At 39.7% G+C, this 18,175-nt stretch overlaps 1 protein-coding gene across 4 annotated transcripts in view; it reads left to right on the top strand.

Annotated features, from left to right (window-relative positions):
• LOC147223697 (protein phosphatase 3 catalytic subunit alpha) overlaps positions 1-16,658 on the top strand; it is a 75,424-nt gene extending 58,766 nt beyond the window's left edge. Inside the window, exons 9-15 of one of the 4 annotated variants that reach the window (XM_086165856.1) lie at positions 1,374-1,499; positions 2,889-2,960; positions 4,682-4,708; positions 6,131-6,215; positions 7,187-7,284; positions 10,835-10,864; positions 14,852-16,658. In XM_086165856.1, coding sequence (XP_086021982.1) covers positions 1,374-1,499; positions 2,889-2,960; positions 4,682-4,708; positions 6,131-6,215; positions 7,187-7,284; positions 10,835-10,864; positions 14,852-15,054 — 641 coding nt within the window. In that variant the 3' untranslated portion in view covers positions 15,055-16,658. The remainder of the gene's footprint in view (positions 1-1,373; positions 1,500-2,888; positions 2,961-4,681; positions 4,709-6,130; positions 6,216-7,186; positions 7,285-10,834; positions 10,865-14,851) is intronic. The other 3 variants (XM_086165857.1, XM_086165858.1, XM_086165859.1) reach the window with 3 other exon arrangements.
• Positions 16,659-18,175: the final 1,517 nt, after the last annotated feature.

Genomic DNA, 18,175 nt, shown 5'->3' with positions numbered 1-18,175 from the left:
ATGCACCTTACGGTTTCAAAATCCTTTATACTGGATTACTTTCACTCATTCACTTACACACACACACAAACACACTGATGTGGTATGTTTTGCCATGCAAGGCACAAACCCAGGCCATTGGGCTCAACTGGGGTTTTTTTAGTGTTTTAACAAAGGACATTTCAATGCAAACAACTGTTTTTCTACTCCTTCATCCGCTTGTCGCCAGGAAGTTTTGCTGTTTCTCTAACAAATGACAAGCCAGGCCTCACCAAGCGCAGATGATGAGCCGTGTGTTTCTGTGATGTTACTCTTGTGTCCAACCCTGTAAATGACTGACATGTTGAACCAACTGGGGGCAGTAGTCAATATCCAGAGGAAATGTTCCAGATGGGGCAGCGAATTTATTTGATTTTCCTCCCCTCCCTGAATGTTAGTCAGCTTCACTTTGATGTGTGTGCTTTTCTGCAGCCCTATTTTGAACCTGTCAATTTGTACCTTTTGAGTCTACAGCAACTACTTCAGTTAATTTGACAGTTGGTTTAATGTATTAATATTCCTCCAAACCAGTTCTGTATTGAATGATTTATTTGCATTTCCGCCCCCCAAAGGGCTTGGCTGACAGCAACCTGACAGTGTTTACCTGTGATTTCAGTCTTGTACACTTTTTTTTGAATGTTTTTGAGCTAACTGGAAAACTTAAGGGTTGTCAGTTTGTGACACTGGCAGCATCCACAAGTCATGAATCAGTCATTTTAGAACCGTTCCACATTAAAAAGCAAGCCCTTTTTAATGGAATCCTTTTCAATGAATCGGAAATGGATCGAACCTCTTGTTCAAGGTTCAATACAGTTGGGGGCTCAGACCAAGGCTGAACAACATGTAGAACCACTTATGTCTGTTTTTTGTTTGCACAAGGACTACCAAAACTGATAAATGTATAGACTGTGCTTGTTCTCTGTACCTATCAGGGACTTTAAATTTCTTCTTGTTCAGGATATTTCTTTCTATTCTCTTGCCTTCAGCTTTTGGAAAGCACTGATTAACATTTTTGGTAATTTTTCTGACCTTTCACGGTCCAATTTACAAATCTGGTCCTCTGGTTATTCATCAGCTAACATAACACTTTTTCAAAATTGGCTTTGTATGTCCAAAAAAAAAAAAAAAAAAAAATGAAATCAGTGAATGTGACCACCTCTTGTCATCAAACGGTCATCCTCCTACGCATTGAAGCGCTAACATTTAACTGCAGCAAAAAGAAAGAGACATTTTGACAGGAATGAGGTTATAAAACTTGGGATTTATACTCCTCCACAGAACATCCTCCAACATTTCTGACTCATTTGGACATATTTTGTATTTTAATACGCACCTTCCCCCTTTTCCACCCTCAGCGGCAGTACTGAAGTACGAGAACAATGTAATGAATATCAGACAGTTCAACTGTTCGCCTCACCCTTACTGGCTGCCCAACTTCATGGACGTCTTCACCTGGTCCCTTCCCTTTGTCGGTGAAAAAGGTGAGTGTGAAGACATACATAGGCACACATGCAATCTTAATTTGACCTGTAGGGGTTGTGGTTTACATGAAAGTGACAGAGCACATTCTGTGATACTATTCAGGATATTTATCTGAAGTTGCTTTGGAAGTCCTTAAATAAACACCTTTATGCATTTCAAATTGTATCAAGAATGGTTTGAGTTAATGAAAAACATACTGACTGTTTCTGGAACACTGCATGAGATGGTTTCTCATGTTAACATATTCTCAATTTGTATTCATGTCAGTCAATACTGTCAACCTCTTCTGTTCCACTCACACACACACTTTCAGATTCCCATTTTGGGAATAAACTATTAACATAAGGGTAAACACTACAAGCTCTCAAGAACTCTACTCAGTGTATGCCTGTGCGTGAAAGCGGGTATGTGTGTGTGGGTGAATGTTTTCTACAATTCCACTAAAACATGTTTTTTTTTTATGGAGTTCCCAAAGGTCTTTACAAACCCCATGGATGTGAAATTACATTTGTCCAGCTTAAAATTCGAATCCCTCTGTTGAATGCAAATTATGTGTCAGCAATTTGAGGACTTTCCCTCTTTCTCTCTCTCTCTCTCTCTCTCTCTCTCTCTCTCTTCCTTTTTAGAAGGGTTTAAAATGTTTGATGACTCATTCTGTACTCGGGGGCCTTTAATAATTTTGTATTCAATTAAGTTGTTTATCAGGTTGAAATATTCCTCCCCCAAGACTATAAATACTGGCGGCTACTGGCACCAATAAACTTTAGACAGCATATCCCTGGGATCGGGTGTGTTACCATGCATAATTCTTCTTCCCATTTCTCCAGAGTAAACTGCAGTCACAGTGCTTTTGAACTCCTTGCAGCTTAGTGAAAGACAATGATTATTATTATTACATTCCTTTATGTCCTTTTTTTAATCTGTATGGATGTCTCAAATTACCTTCTATATGACCTTTAAAAGGTTTTCATATCCTTACACAACTGACCAAGGTCCTAATACTCAGATATAGTCAGACAGGACAAAGTAGGGCTGCAGCAAGGAATCACAGCAGCAGTGCTAAAAAATGACTTCCAGCCTGTATAGCAAAGTCATCATTCAAATACTGTAGAACAAGACCCATCTTCTTCACTGCGCAGCATCCTGATTTGGGGAAAGTGACACACACAAATATCTGTGAATGTTACTTGGCTGTGTCTTACAATTGCATTTCATCGTAATGATGCTCAGACATAGTTTTACTTTTTATTATAGGGAGTTTAAGATAACTAGACCAAATTAATTTCGTACAGTGGGATAATAAATGAAATCCGAACCTTACTGCTCAAAGTATTTGTTCAAAGTCAAAGTTGTGAAAACATTAAATCCTATTTCTCAATCCTCTGCAGTGACGGAAATGCTCGTGAATGTTCTGAGCATCTGTTCCAACGATGAGCTGACGACTGACGAGGAGCTGGACGGTAAGCGGCAGCAGTGGTGGCGGCAGCAACAACCCCCAGCCTCATTGCAGTTTGTCACATGGCCACTAGAGAGAGATATAAGCTCTATTAAGTGCACACAGTGTTTGTAACACTTGCATTTGGTTGTATTAAATTTCTCTGCATTCTGTGACACGTTCTTAGAGACCATTCTCGCACCAGCCAGATAAGCAAATGTTCTGTTTAGTAGCTGATTCCAACTTGAATTTCTAAACACAGGAAATCAGCTCATAGTGTCTTAAAATAATTCAAATGCCTCCACTAAATGTGGCACACATCAGCTCAGGTTCCAAAAGGCCGATAACTAGTTTGAACGCATACTTTTTAACAGTGTAGCATACTGTGGGGTTTGTACCATCTGTTTGAACCTAGGTTACAGCTTATCAACATTGATATGGCCAGATTTCCTCAGCCCGTTCCACCCCTTCCTGCCGAACAGGAAATTATCTCAGCAGTACTTCCCTTTCTGCTCCCATATTCTTTGTTTACGAATGCGCAGGGTTTGGCTGTAAACAGCAGTCAGTGGTGGAGTGTTCGAATATCATGAGAGTCCAGTTGTCTTGGAAAAAGGGCATCTGGTGAATAAAATGTCGAAAGGATCAACTTAGTGACATGGAAACAGGAATGGATTTGGTTCATCAAATGTTGGAGTCTTAAATTTAATTTCTTTACACCATCTGACAACAGCTGTTTTCTCTTTTTTTTTTTTTTTTTTTCATGGATGAGTAAAGATATTCCATTTTTATTGGTCGTTTAGACATGCTCGGGTAGCACAACGATTAACCAACAATAACATTATGCCCCATGGTAACTCGGATATTAAAACCACCAAATACAAATGAGTATACAATAGCGTCTCATAAATGTTTTAGCACACTCTCACAACCTGGTTGCAAATTCAAAAAAATTGTATTGTCAAAGCAAATCCGATCATGTCATGACAGCTCGAAGAATTTTACAGTTTTAAGGACATAATATAGAGATAGGAAATCAATTGCACTAAAACTCACCGCCCATTCTTTCAAATGCAATAGGCATCTGTGGTGCACAATGGGGATGAAAAAGTTGCATCCAATCAGGGATTATAAACGATGGATCAGTTATAAGAATGATTCAGAGTAGTTTAACTCAGACTGATAGACATTTCAAGACAAGGCCTCATCATTTCACCATTCTCCACTTCATTGACCTTTGCGTGGTACTGTCAATCTGTTTTATTTTCACATTTCCTGCCTCCCATGTTTTCTCTTTTCTTTTTTTAATGTAATTCTACAACCATTTCCTCTCACATTTAGTTAATTTTCATTCTGTTGACTGTTCTTTCCTCCTCACTCACAAGCTCATTTTCTCTGCCTCCCTAATTTCGGATAATCCTGTTTGTCCAACTCCTATCTGCCAACGTTCTCACTTATCAGTTATATTTACAGGCCCAGTCTCACTGCTCTTTCCTTCACACACATTCTCTTTCTCTCATGCTGTGATGTCACAACCTCAATTTACCTATCTAATTTCTCTTTTCTGTGTTTTCCAGAGTTTTGTGTTCAAGGCATCGCTTTTCTTTACACTCGTACTCTCTAGCTTCTTATTATTGCTGTCTGACCCCTCCTTCGCCGCCTCCTCTCTCATTCTGCAGCCCATCCACTGATTTCTCTGTCCCCTTTTTTTTTTCCTTTTCTTCTCTGCTGGGGGTGTTTCATGAGAAGGACAGCTAATATATCCCCCCAAGAAAGGTACAAACCCGAGCCATACTGGTGTGTGCAGCAGCACGTAGACCTGCTCTGTTGCTTGCTCCGCATTTCGGAAGGCTGAAAACTAAACTCTCTGATTAAAAGCCCTAACACCTCTTCTGAGCCTTGGTTTTGATCTCAAGTAAATTGTTTTCCTGACCCGAGTTTTACATTTACAAGCTCTTGCATCAGCCAAAATGAGAACTGAAGTACCAACAAAGAGAAATCCCATGAAGGTCTTTTCATTCCAGTGCATCACCCTCTCTTTTCATGTTTGGCTGAGAATAAAAATCAAAAAAGTGAGGCTGAGCTAATTCCAGGACATGAAACACTTGAACAGTTCAAAGCAAAAGGCTGTATCAGACAGCAATTAACATCAGCCGGACATCAGGCAAAAGCTGCAGACGTTTAAATCTTACATAGTGTGGATGTTTATTATCCTGGGTTGTTAAAGGATAACCTTTATCAGCTCAAAATCAACCAAATGGTCATGTGTTTTAATTTGATAAACAGTTAATTGATATTGAATGCTACAAGTTAGTTTTTTTAAGTCTCACATTAAAACAAACTAAATATACTGTTGTTTGAAACCAAATCAATGTTCCTAATTTCTGGTTCTGGATTCTCAGTGGAATAAGAAAATAAGCAAAGATGCACTGAAGTCATGTTTTCTTCTGTTAGCCCCATGCCAAATACACAAAGCTTGAATAATGGTTCTCTACTAGAGCAAATCCTGTGGAGAAACATGTTCTTCTGCTGACAGGTTTCTGAGATGGAAAATGAAACCGGAGGTTCAGACAAGACAACTTTTTTTTTCCTTTACACAACCCTTCAAAACATACCAACATCATTTCCATCCTTCATGCTCATTCATTTTCCAAGCAGGGTCCCCGAGGGGCCCTCAAACTGTTATTCTGCTAAAGGGTTCTTTTTAAAACAAAGTTTAGTTTTCCAGTCCAGTAAGAAAATAAAATTTAAAAAAAATCTCTGCAACCAAAACTCTGCACAGGAAAAAAAACTCTTTGCAGATCCGTTAAGCCAACGTGCTGAAATAACATGTTTGTACAAGGAACGGATCATTTACAGACGACCAAGCAATGGTTCTGATGTCGAAGAGCTCGCAGGTTACATTGCGGTAGATCACAGATAGCATGTGTGCACTGACCGCTGAGAGTTCCTCTGCTGGTTGCTGTGAGTGAATTCAAAAGTGTTTCATTGTAGCGCCAGGAGTCGCTCACTGCGTCGTGCCTGCATCACATTCTATTTGACACAGTCCCGAATTAAGCTAAAACGTACATTTCGTTATCTCAATGTCCAGAAGTGCTCAGTGTTTAAAGAAATCATAGCAGACAGGATTTAGTCGGCCCTTGTACTCACGAGCCACTACTTACTAAATTTTTTTTCCCACAACCTCTGACACTCAAGGTGCCACGGCTTCTGCCCGAAAGGAAGTGATCCGAAACAAAATCCGTGCCATTGGGAAAATGGCCCGAGTCTTCTCTGTGCTCAGGTATGTGATTGTGACCCAAAACTCAAAGACGCACAATTCAAGGTCTATATGGCCATTACTCTTGTCCCACGCAGATTTGTCACCTTTAGTTCCCACAACACGTAACATTTTAACTTGCAACTCCACATCTTTATTGTTATTGGCGCTCAATTCATTCTGGCTAAACTGACCTGCGTTCTTTGAACCTCAGTTTTGAATAAGGCTCCTTTTCATGAAAACGTTGATCATCCCGCCCTACATTCGCATTCGTAGTAGCACCAGGTGTTTCCCTCTGGAGTTGGCTGAGAATAAAACGGTAAGTGGGGAGGTGAGAGTTGGATACATGAAGCCAAAACAGCCAGTTCTCTTCACTAGCATCACTACCGACAGCACCATCGCTCTCAATTATCCAGGCCATTTTAGAACAAAAAAGCATTTACATATTTTTTGAAGTTTGACTATTATTTATCTGTTTCGTCTCCAAGTGTGCCCATTTGGCTTTACCTCCCCCTTTTTTTTTGTCTTCAGGGTTAAATGGTCTGAGAATCCAAAGCCTCCAAAACAAACTACAGCAATTTTTTTTTTTTTTTTTTTTTTTTTATTTTTCAAATTATTTATTTATTTATTTTTGTGGATACAAACAAACTCTTTAACTCTGAGCTTTAAGTCTGCTTTGGTCCAGACTGTAGTCGGAGATATATTTCACATCTGTTTTTACGGTTCAGACCAAATTGTACTCGGAGGAGCAATGTGAAAACAACAGCAAACAGCAATCTCTCCCTTCAATGGATGGGTTGGGTTTTGAAACTGGGGCTGACTCAGCTCTCAGGAAGCTGGCCTCTGCAATCTGCAGCTGAGCAGCTTCATTAATTAACACTGGTAACAAAGTTCAGAATATTCAGGATGCTTTCTTGTTATTAATTCCGTAAAATAATCTATCCAAAGGTGGTGGACAGTGGATGATGGATGCATCTCTGTGTTTTATGTCTTAGAGAGGAAAGTGAGAGTGTGCTGACTCTGAAGGGCCTGACCCCTACAGGCATGCTGCCAAGCGGAGTGCTGTCTGGTGGCAAAGAGAAGCTTCAGAATGGTAAGACTGTTACCACCTACCCAGAGACCCTCAGCTGTGGCCCCAGAAGAGATTTGCACTCACACAAACTAGCCTTACACAGAACGACCCCTGAAGGAATCGCTAGTTCGTTGCTCAGGGAATTCTCTTCCCTTCCGTTTTCCTCTCGCCACTCGAGAATCTCAAGTTGTAGCCTCCAGTTGCTGCCATATTGTATGTGTAATTTTCTATACTGCAGTCAGTTAAATATTTAACAATATCAACATTTTCCATCCACTTATTATGACCCTTGTCTCATTAAATAGCTTAACTATGTTGTATTTTCAAAAGACCACACCCCCTTCCCAAATAATGTCATACTTACAGCAATATTCCTTGTCTCTTTGTCTTCTCTAATGTGTCTCTCCTGATGTCTCACATTAAGTCCCACTCCTCCAGACCCTGTTTCTTTGTGTATTCCACTGGTTTTATCTCAAATATTACCTGTATCTTTTTCTTTCTCCTTTCTCCCTAGAAACTGCAGGTATATTCGGTTGTGCAAGTATTCTGTTGTGTTGTTGTCCTCCCCCTCTCATTTTGTGAGACAAGTTTAGAGTCCAGTTCACCCTCTCATGTTGAATTCCAAACATTCCCTAAATGACTGACCAGGCGCAGCGACGAGAAAACAAAAGCTTTTCCAGAAATGCCTTTAAAGGAAAAAAAAAGAAAAATCCCTTCCGATTTAGTTGCAACCCCCCTGATAGAAACCGCAATTTCATTTTTCCAAAGAGGAGTGGTCGTTTGGATCTCAGTAGCGCTCTGTCAGGATAAACAGGGCGCTCTGTGATACAAAGGATGGATTGGAATTGACAGCCACTTGTGAATGAACAGGGGGGGAGCTGCTGCTGTCTGCCTCTTTATTCACAAAATGAAGCAGAAATCCACACGACGTTGCTCTCCTCTCACAGGTTCTCACTCTATAAAACGACAAAAAGCTATGCAAATATGTAAAAAAATAAAATAAAATACACGAAGAAAATTCAAAAAACCTCTCACTTTGTCATAGGAATATAAAACCAACCCTTAGTTATGGAACAATGAGAATAACAGGGTCTTATTATAGTCTGAAGAACACCTTTCTTTTAATGTGGGGTCATGATGCAAATACCCTGATTTTATGTGATTGAGTGAAAATGCTCTTTCTTTTCATTTTCAAAGAATAATGTTCAATTTCAGACTGTTGTGGCTGTGGTGCAAGGAAGGAGAGGCAGGAGTACCTCCTACTAGGTCTCCATGGGTGCAACATTTTTGGAACAAAATCTTAATTTCTCCGATGTCAAACACAGGCTTTACACCCAGCTCTTTGTGCGGGTAAAGAAAACACAGCTTCTAGTGTGTGAATTAACAAGGTCAAAGCTAATCACATTGCCACAAACCTCTTTAGGTTCACTGTCCACCATTGAAACCCACATGAGCTTTGAAAACTGCACCTTCCCACAATGAAAATTTTGATGGTACCCAATCTCTGGGTTTCTACCTCTGTGAAAAGCACCACCCTGATGATTGTACACAAATTCCAAAGTGTAATGTTTAGAAAAACAAAAAGTAAAGTATTTTACTCACAGTTTTACTTCTAAAAGCGTGGGATATGTTCTGCATCTAGTTGAGCAGACAAGGAGACTGTTTGCTGCGACTCTACAAAAGACCCATAAATGGCTCCATTTACTTACTGAATACTTGAACTTATGCATACACATAACCAAGATATACCAGACCTACCTCTAGATCAGCGAACAGGACACAAACCTGCTCAGTGCAGACTTGACAGTTGCAATAATGTATGAATCAACAAATTTAACTTTCTGTATATCTTTATCAATGTACCTTCGGCTGTTGACTCCCCTGGCCAAGATACATTTAAATAATATGGCTTGAGTGCTCAAACATTTAGACATTACACATTGCCTTTTTTTTTTTTTTTTAAATTGATGTACGATGATATTAACTTCCTCTGTTGACATGTTCAATTATTTTCCCTTTGCGCTCTGAGGGGAATCTGACCTCTGGTCCTTGAACCTTCCTGAGGAGCATTACAAGCTCACACTGTCCTCTCAAATCTGTGGTTCAAATCACGTGAATTTCTCAAAAAACTGATAGGGATATTGGGCATCAAATAAAGAGCACAGATGCTACAATGGCTACATCTGAAATATGATAATTATGTAACTCATAACTTTTAGTTCTATGACAAACTTTGAGTTCACTGACACTGAGAAACCGTTACTGCTTGGCTAAAAAATAGATTTAGAAGAGCCGCCTTGGCCAAATGAGTCACCTGTAGCCTGTGGGATGACTGTGAGCCATCAGCAAGCGACTGACAGTGAAGAGAACCCAAGTGGAGGAAGAGTGATGTTCAAAGATTCCTGTTGCAACATTGGTAGAATCACATTGCCCCCCCCCCCCAAAACATCCCCACCTTAAGGCAAACACTGGTGTGCTTCTACTGTAATGTTGACTCCCATCAGCCATTCTGACCAAACTCTTGTCTGCTCCACCTGTGTCTTCTTGTAATTTCTACTCATTCTCATGGCAGAATTTCGTGTTCGGAATAGTTGTGATTTTGCTTCCACCCCTCGCTTTGTTCCTGTTTCTTGTGTAACTAATTTTCATAGCTGTGTTCTTAGTGTATAATCTCAAGAAAAACAGTAAACGTTGGTAAGTGGTCAGTGTGGCAAAGGTTCCCCCCCTCCCCTTTTTTAACTTCCTGCAAAGCAGCACTTTTGATAATTTGTATCAAAAGATGCAAATTCTACATTCGTCTAGAGTGACATGTCACAATCAGCCAGTATTCTTGTTTTAACATGTCCTGTTGACAAAAGTCCCTTTCCATGCATCTTCTCAATAATGAACAACTAATACAGTTCAGTTATTTGTGTTGCTGTTAGTGTTCATCATTGCCTTAGTTACCTTTCTCAATCTCATCATTCATGCTTTGTTTCCACATAGCTCTGCAGGATGGTCGTACTTACAAAGAAAAGGAATGTGCATTTTAGCATTCACTGCAAGCTGATTAATTTCTAGATGGATTAGAATGCCACCCGAAACCCTGGGTGAGAGAGACTGTGTATGGCCTCCCCAAATCTGCTGATAAATCTCTTTTTAAAAGATGCTCGAATCTGAAAATGAGCTAAATAACAAGGAGGTGATTGGAGATGGCCGAGGTTCCTATAGGAGTGGATGCACTTGGGTTTGATGCACAGAGCTCTGCGGAAACAAGACGTTTAATCTTCAAAACAAAACAAAATGTCATATCTCGACTTTCCCCCACCAACACGTTTCTGCTTCCTCTCACAGAACTGGAACTTATCAAAAAGCTAAGACCCATCATTCTTCTCTCTTCCTTCAACCATTTTCATCCAACTCACCACCTGCGCTAACACTCATGTGTCTTGTCACAAAATGTGATGATAACCTGAATCACTGTTGTCGGCACTGGCTGTCGTTGCTGCTCATTGACTTGTTCCTGGGACAAAATGAACTCCTCTGCTCACTTCTCTCATTCGTTTTGCAACTCCCCTCTTCTTCTCTTCAGCTACTATTGAAGCTATTGAGGCTGACGAAGGTAAATAGGTCTGGCTGCCCTCTTCTGTTGCTGCTCATGGCAATAGATGGGGGGCTCTGCTGGGTTTTCATCCATCTCGCTGGTGCTTGAATAGAGTGTGTTGGGTGTTTGGGCTAACAAAATGTGGCACAGTATTAACAGGGAACAAAATGTAAGTAATTAGGAAGTCTTGTGGTCAAATGTTTTAAAGGGGAACAGATTTCATAGCACAGACTTCGTTGTCACAGAGTTTGTGTTGCCGTGTTGGGTGAGTGCAAACCATATCTTTATCTGTCAAGATCAAAATGTAAATTTGATATTAGCACCCAAAAGTATAATGGGATATAATGGGACATTCATGTTGTGGGCTTTCAGTTATTGGTAAATAACGTGGAGTGAGTAAGACTGAAAGACATACATTTATAATACCAGTGTTGTTAAGAAAAAGGTAAATAAACTGATGCATGAATTTTTTATCAGATACAACAGGAAAAATACTGTACCCTAAAGCCCAAAAATAGATGTAGTCATAAATAACAAATTTCTCCTGTCGCATATTTCTAAAATTTTCTTACAGATATTTTGAACGGATTGTTCTTCTGTGCCAAGGCATCAAATGTGGAAACTTTCAATGTGGTTTACACTGGATGCCTTTGAACAGAAAGAACTATGATTTCTGGACTCAATCCTAATATTTGGCCGTAAAAATGCAGCATGTCAATTGATCATAAGATATGCGATCACTATTTTAGGTTTAGCAAAAAAAAAAAGTCAAGATTTATTTGAAGATAATAAATAAAACACACAAATTATGTCCACAAAAAGCCAGTTATTCAAACAATCAAGGTCCTGAACTGGTGTCTGAAACTGCTGTCCTCCCCACGTCCACAGCAACTCGCTCCTCATCTAAGGAGTGACAACAGTTCAGATTTAATGGACATTTGAATGGTGCTGCATCCTAACTTGTTCTTAAAATCCTTACGTACTGTATAATAAAAGTTAATTTCTGCCCACTTAAAACCAATGAGGCAGGGAGGCAGAAAGGCCCATTAGAAATAATGTGAAATTACAAAACCATTTCAAGCAAGTTTTCTGGCCTTTAAAATTTGTTACCTTGCAGAGCACACACACTTCAGGTTTCATGCAGTGAATGAATCAACTAAAGAGTTTTTGGACCTTGCCAGAGGAAGGGAGTCTCTTACGAAATCAAGACCATTTATTTAGAGCCACTCCATGGCATGATTTAGCCATTATCTTACCTTTCAAGACAGCACATCCACTGCACAGCCCTCATGCAAGTCTTGCTATGAAAGCTTCTCTCAGTATTTCCCCTTTGAAACACCTGAAGCAGTTGTGCCTTGTTATTGCATTCCCACCAACATAACCCCTGCATAAATTGGTCTCTTCCCCAAAACTCATGCCCCCCCCCTCTGCCACTGGCGCAAGAACAACCTCAACTGCAAGCTAAATAGTAGTCTGCCAGCTGCTATTTACGTTGGACTTGTCCAGTTTGTCCACCTGAGCCCTGCAGTGGGCCGTCCATTGTAGTCGAGACACTTCTCTGCTTCTTATTCCATGTGGTTCCTCTGTGGCCCTGCTGTGTTGTGTTCCTCCCTGTGAGCTGCTAATAACCTGTGTCTGACCTGTGCTATGCAGCAACCACGCCCCTCTTCATACAACCCCCCGATTAGACAGTACTTCGAAAATGAGCTTAGGGTCGTCCCTTTTTTTTTAAATTCATATCTAATTTAATGAAGGACAGTTGAGCCTTTATGAAAGGTGGAAGTAGCACAGTTCATTGTTAAAGAAATGGGCGCTAATTGATTGAATATTGCAAAAAGATTCAGAAGTCAGCCACCATTTGTACTTTTACTGCGATAATGTCAACAAGTAATGTCCCTTCTTAGCTCAGCTTCATCTCATTGATCTCAAAGTAGGGCTGGGCAATATAGAAATCAAACTCTAAACTACTAATAGAATAGGATTTTGCATAGTTTTATTTTTTATTGGGAAAAACCTTGACATTTCTTTGCTGACTCCGTAAAACAAAACTCCATCCTTTTCTCTGTCTAAAGTCACATGAGTGAAATAAAGGCAATTAGTCACATCTAAAAGCATTAGCTGAAAATTACAGAAAAGAAGAATTAGAAGCTGGGGGCAGGAACAAAAAAGAAGACATTTAAAAACAAGTCTAGATTATGCTATATACTTAAGAAGTGATCAGTTATCCTTTCAGATTAGACTGGAATACAGTGTACACAAAAGCACTTTAGGGTATAATTAGATTGCATACCTTTCATGTGATTTTCAGTGCTTAAAGCAGCTCAGGCTCTCTGGATATCACGGCCCTGGTGTCTTCGGGTACGGCCCAGCCCTGCCCTTTAGTCTGTGGCCTCCACCCCTCATAACCTCAAACCAGCTCCCAATTTTGCTGCATGTTCCAAGCAGACGAAACAAGTGGTTAGCACCCCAAACACCTCTGTAGTGTCTTTGTACGTGAGCTCGGTCTCAACGTGGTTCTATTTTGTGGACGTGAATGTCTCCGTGGGCTCCACTAGTATCTTTTATTTCTCCCCTGGTTCTTTTGTCTCTTATCATCCTCCTTCTCCCCCGTCCCCTCCCTTCGTCATTTTAATCTGTGACATGCCGGGTGGATCTGGATGGTCGGGGTCCTCAGGTGCTCTGATTTGTGCCTTTTTGAAGCAATACTGTCTTCAGCATCAGCTTTATTTTTAGCAGTGGACGCTGCTCTTCGATATGCTCAAAAACCAAACCGGTATAAAACTTGGAAAACCAGCAGGGTAGGGTAACCAGAACATACATGTAGCCCTTGGATGGATCCGGCACCATGGCAACCTGTTGACCCTGATGCCAGCACTTCCCACTATAGATTTTAGAGGGATTATACTTAATCCTGTAGTCCTTCCACTTATAATGTTTAGAATTCCGACAAAACATTGTCAGTGTTTTGTCATCGAAGCAATCGTTTTATTTCAGTCATTGGTGAAGAGCTTGGTGTGTAGATTTAGCGATGGGAATGTATGTTGTACAATTTGTTTTTGTACCTTTTTATGATTTATTTTTTCAAAAAACCTTTAAACAATTTCAATAACTCTCAGTAGACCAGATTTAATTAACATCAGACTTTTCTTTTTCAAGGAATAATTGAACATTTTGGGAAATATACCTGTTATCCCTTGGTGAATAGAATAGAATAGAAGAATAGAATAGAATACTAAAACTGAGGTGTCTCTCCAAAATTGATATCATCCAGTATGTATTCTCCACATGAACTTGTGCAACCACCAGCAAGTTTGACGCCAAACCAGGAAATGCCGTGGACAACAAAACCGATTTATCAGTCTCCCAGTATAATCACTGACATACCCATCCGGCAGACATGCTTAAAATAAGGAAAAACTATTTCAGAAGATCCAAAGATTTCAAAAGGTTGATATGCAGTTATTTCATCAGAAATGTCATGTCATGAAATAATATTCAGGGATATTATTTAATAAAGCTATGTCAGCCTCTGATGCAAAAGTTCTGCCTAGTCCCAGTAAAAAATGTTTTGTTTCATTCTGACTCAAGAAGATTTTAAAGTACAACACGCATGATGGCAGCAGCCTCAGATTGAACAGATGGACACCAGAGTAATCCTCAACCTCTGGACAAAGACCTGAATACTTGCAAAATGTCTAATTATTCCGTCATTCTTTTAGAGTTTAGGCGGTCCAATTCATTCAGTCACATTAGACCTTTAAACAGCTCTCTGAAATCATGAGGTTATTTAGTTTGTTGCGTCAAGGGTATTTTTGTTTTTTTCTCCATGTAATTCCATGGAAAAGATTAAGCCAATGACGTGTGTGTCTGTGCGCGTGTCTGCGTGCGTGCGTGTGTGTGAAATGTGGCCTTTACTTCACTTGTCAAACCAGTCCCTCGCCTGATCCTCCCTAATTTCTTCTCGCTTTTTTATTTCCCCCTTCTTTCTTTCTTGCATCTCAACAGCCATCAAGGGCTTCTCTCCTCAGCACAAGATCACCAGCTTCGAGGAGGCCAAAGGCCTGGACCGCATCAATGAGAGAATGCCGCCGCGGCGAGACGCCTTGCCATCAGACGCTAGCCTCAACTCCCTGAACAAGGCCCTGTCCTCGGAGACCAATGGCACAGACACCAAAGGAAGCACCAGCAGCGGCAGCAGCATCCAGTAAAGGCCAAGAGGAGGCGCCAGCTCGGCCGACGGGGCCGCCCTGCTCAGAGCCTCATCCCGGCCTGCCACCGCAGAGAAGAGGCAGAGGGTGGAGGAGTGGAAATGAAATGAAAGGGGGGGGTGTAAGAGTTTGGAGGGGATTGGAGCGGGCAGTCTGGCTGTCATGGGAAAGGGGGGGTTATGGGAAAGGGGGGTGGGAGGGGGTTCTCTCTTGCTAGTTTGGATATGCCTTCAAAATATTAAGTTTCCTAGTCAAATCTGTTTATTAGTTCACATTTCTGGACTGTCAGGCCTTTCTGGGCTTGATTCCACACCCCACCGTATGTGAGAGAGGGAGGCAGAGAGACAGAGAGATAGTAATAGCTCAAAGGTGATTAATTTTATTTTTTTTAAAGACCCTTGCTCATTTTCACTGAAAGTTGTTTAACTTCTTACTAACTATTGTACGTTTACAAAAATACAGCACTAAAAGGACAGAACATGAGATACCGTTTTTAAAATGTAAGGGTGTACAAACTAAGTAAGGACTATTTATTGATAACTTTTTTTTTTTGCTACTCTTTTAAAATAGCTCTGAGATGAATTAGGCAGTCTTAAAAAGAATGTTGCAATGTTGTCGAAATGCCAAAAATGGAAAGTTTTATGGTTTTGTACATATTCTGCTTACCTCAGGTTCTTTTGGTGTGTGCTTTGACCTGATTTTTCTGTATAATGGCTAAATAACTCGGTAATGAATACCTATTTTCTTGAGTTTCATAACTGGAATTTACATTGACCTATCTATCATTTGCAAATATGTTTATTTTTTGTCTCTTTTAAAAGGGAGGGGTAGATTTATTGTGGCTTGCTGGAACTGAGTGTTAATTTTCTCTTTAAGTATTGCGAACAAAGTAAAACTAGAGAACCTATATTGTGTAAAAAAGAAAAAAAGAGTAAGATAAAAGTGTCTGCCTATGCATGTTTTATAAAAATCAAAGAAAGGAACTAGAAAATCTGAATACCTTGGCCATGGAAGCCTGTTTTGAAATATCTTGCGCTTTAGTGATCATATACTGGAAATGTATACCTGCATACTTTCAATTAACACCATGATGCTCTATGCCTTCAACTTCTTTTGTAATTGAAGCATTTAATGATGGAAGATGAGGAGAAATCATATTTTTATCCTGCGCTTATAAGTGCACACAGTCCAATTAAGCATGTTTGACAATTCTTGTGAGGTGTGTGGTTACAATGTGGAGCTCAAAACTGCATGATTAGCTGTTTGTGTCATATAACAGGTAAATCGGTTTCTGTTCCGTTTTTGTAAATGTGCCACAGAAAGTGTAATTTGGTTTTATTATGACTTATTATTATTTGGAACTCTGCTTTGTATATCAGTTACAGGTTTGATACTGCTCAATACTTAAAGATGACAGAAAAAAAAATACTTTGATCTTTTTTAAGAACTGCTTAAGTGCCCAAGTAATTCACTACACGACATGAAGCCTTGCTTTTGTAATTTAACTTCAAAACTGTTGGCAGATGAGGCATGCACTTGCAACTATGAAAAATAAGTATTTTATATAACTGTTCAATAAAAATGTGCATGAATTTCAACTTGAACTTATTTCTCCTGCGTGTGTGTACGGAAGTGCTTAACTTTCAGGTTGGTGCTTTGTCAAAACTAGTTTCTAATTTAGCGCAGGTGATTTTGTTTAAGAGGCACTTTTAAACCCCTCCTGTCATCCTGTGTGGTGTTTGGCGTGCATTACTTGCTTACAGGTTTGACAGAAGTTGTTTGGTTTCAAGTGTGACTAGTAAGTTTGTCCCTTTTAGTTGTGTAGGACAATATTTGAGTGTTGTTAGCAATATCTTAGCTCAGAGCTAGCCTGCTGTTAATCCATTGCTCAACATTAGTTAGCCATATAGTGTTAGCACCTGTTAACCGAGCATTAGTGTCTGTTGGCTACGTTTTAGAAGGCCTCCGTTTATTAACGGAAAATAAACCAGTTTCAGAAATAATGTAGAACCTTTCTTGTGATTCTAGTTATTGTCAGATATTGGGGAAAAAGAACCCTTAAATTGCAGGTGAGAAAATTGATAGAACGTCAGTATTTGTATCCCACACCTAATGATAAATGAAACCACGATGAATTGCTGTTACAGATAATATACCCATCAGTGTCTCAATTTGTCAAACATATGCAAATGTTTTTAATTGCCATTTTGAGAAAAGCATACTGTAAATTCTGTAAAAAATACTAATCTTAAAGTTATTGATTTGAAAAACAGACAAAAAGATACCAGTGGGCTTTCCTAAAAAGAACAGTTGCAGACATTAGAGCATTTCAATCTTCTGGTACTTCACCATTGACCATTTTAATTTCTGTTTTTCTGAGTTTGAATAAGGTCTTTGAAACAGTTCCTCTTTCTTTTGGTGTAAACAATCTATTTGCTTTGGAATTCAGTGTTGATGTTCCAGCTTGTAGATGGGAAATTGCCTCTTGGCAGTTCTGCAACAAGGGTGTTTCCTTTTTGTCAACCTTGGTGACTTCTTTGATTAAACTCAAGACCAGGCCAAGATTGTGTAAGCAAAGCTACAAAAAAAGGCAGTCCTCCTTGACGCACAGACAACACGTCACTTCACAATGTGAAAAGACTTTAAAAACCTTATTTGGTTTCAATCCAAAGTGTCTCATTCTGATCAAAACTGCATTTGTTTAAAAAGAGGTCTGGCCGAAATGGAGAATTCCCTAAGATCTGGACACAGATGTGGTTTTCATAGGATTTTATAGTTTAAGCAACTTGTTTTCTTTTTGTCTTTTAAGGTGAATTCCAAAACACAGTGATCAAATGACAGGATGTAAACTGACATCCTGCCTTTCGAGAGGACCAAAAACTGAGATTCAAACGTGAAAGCCACCTGAGTTTGATGTTGGAGGGACGATAAAGGAACAGAGGCCTGATTTGTCACAGCTAAGTATAGTATTCACCAGTATAAAAGTTTAATAAAATACATATTTTATAATGGTATTTAATAGAGTCTTATAGAGTGGATTAAATTGCAAAGTGTATTTGGGAGTCATTGGCGCATTATGAACAATAGTCAAATATTACAGTTAATATTTGAAAAGGTCCCC

Source organism: Fistularia commersonii, chromosome 19 (assembly GCF_037954325.1).
Source record: "Fistularia commersonii isolate RoL2024-O1a breed Wild chromosome 19, RoL_Fcom_v1.0, whole genome shotgun sequence".
Classification (NCBI taxonomy): Eukaryota; Metazoa; Chordata; class Actinopteri; order Syngnathiformes; family Fistulariidae; genus Fistularia; species Fistularia commersonii.
This window is presented reverse-complemented; position numbering and strand designations above follow the sequence as displayed.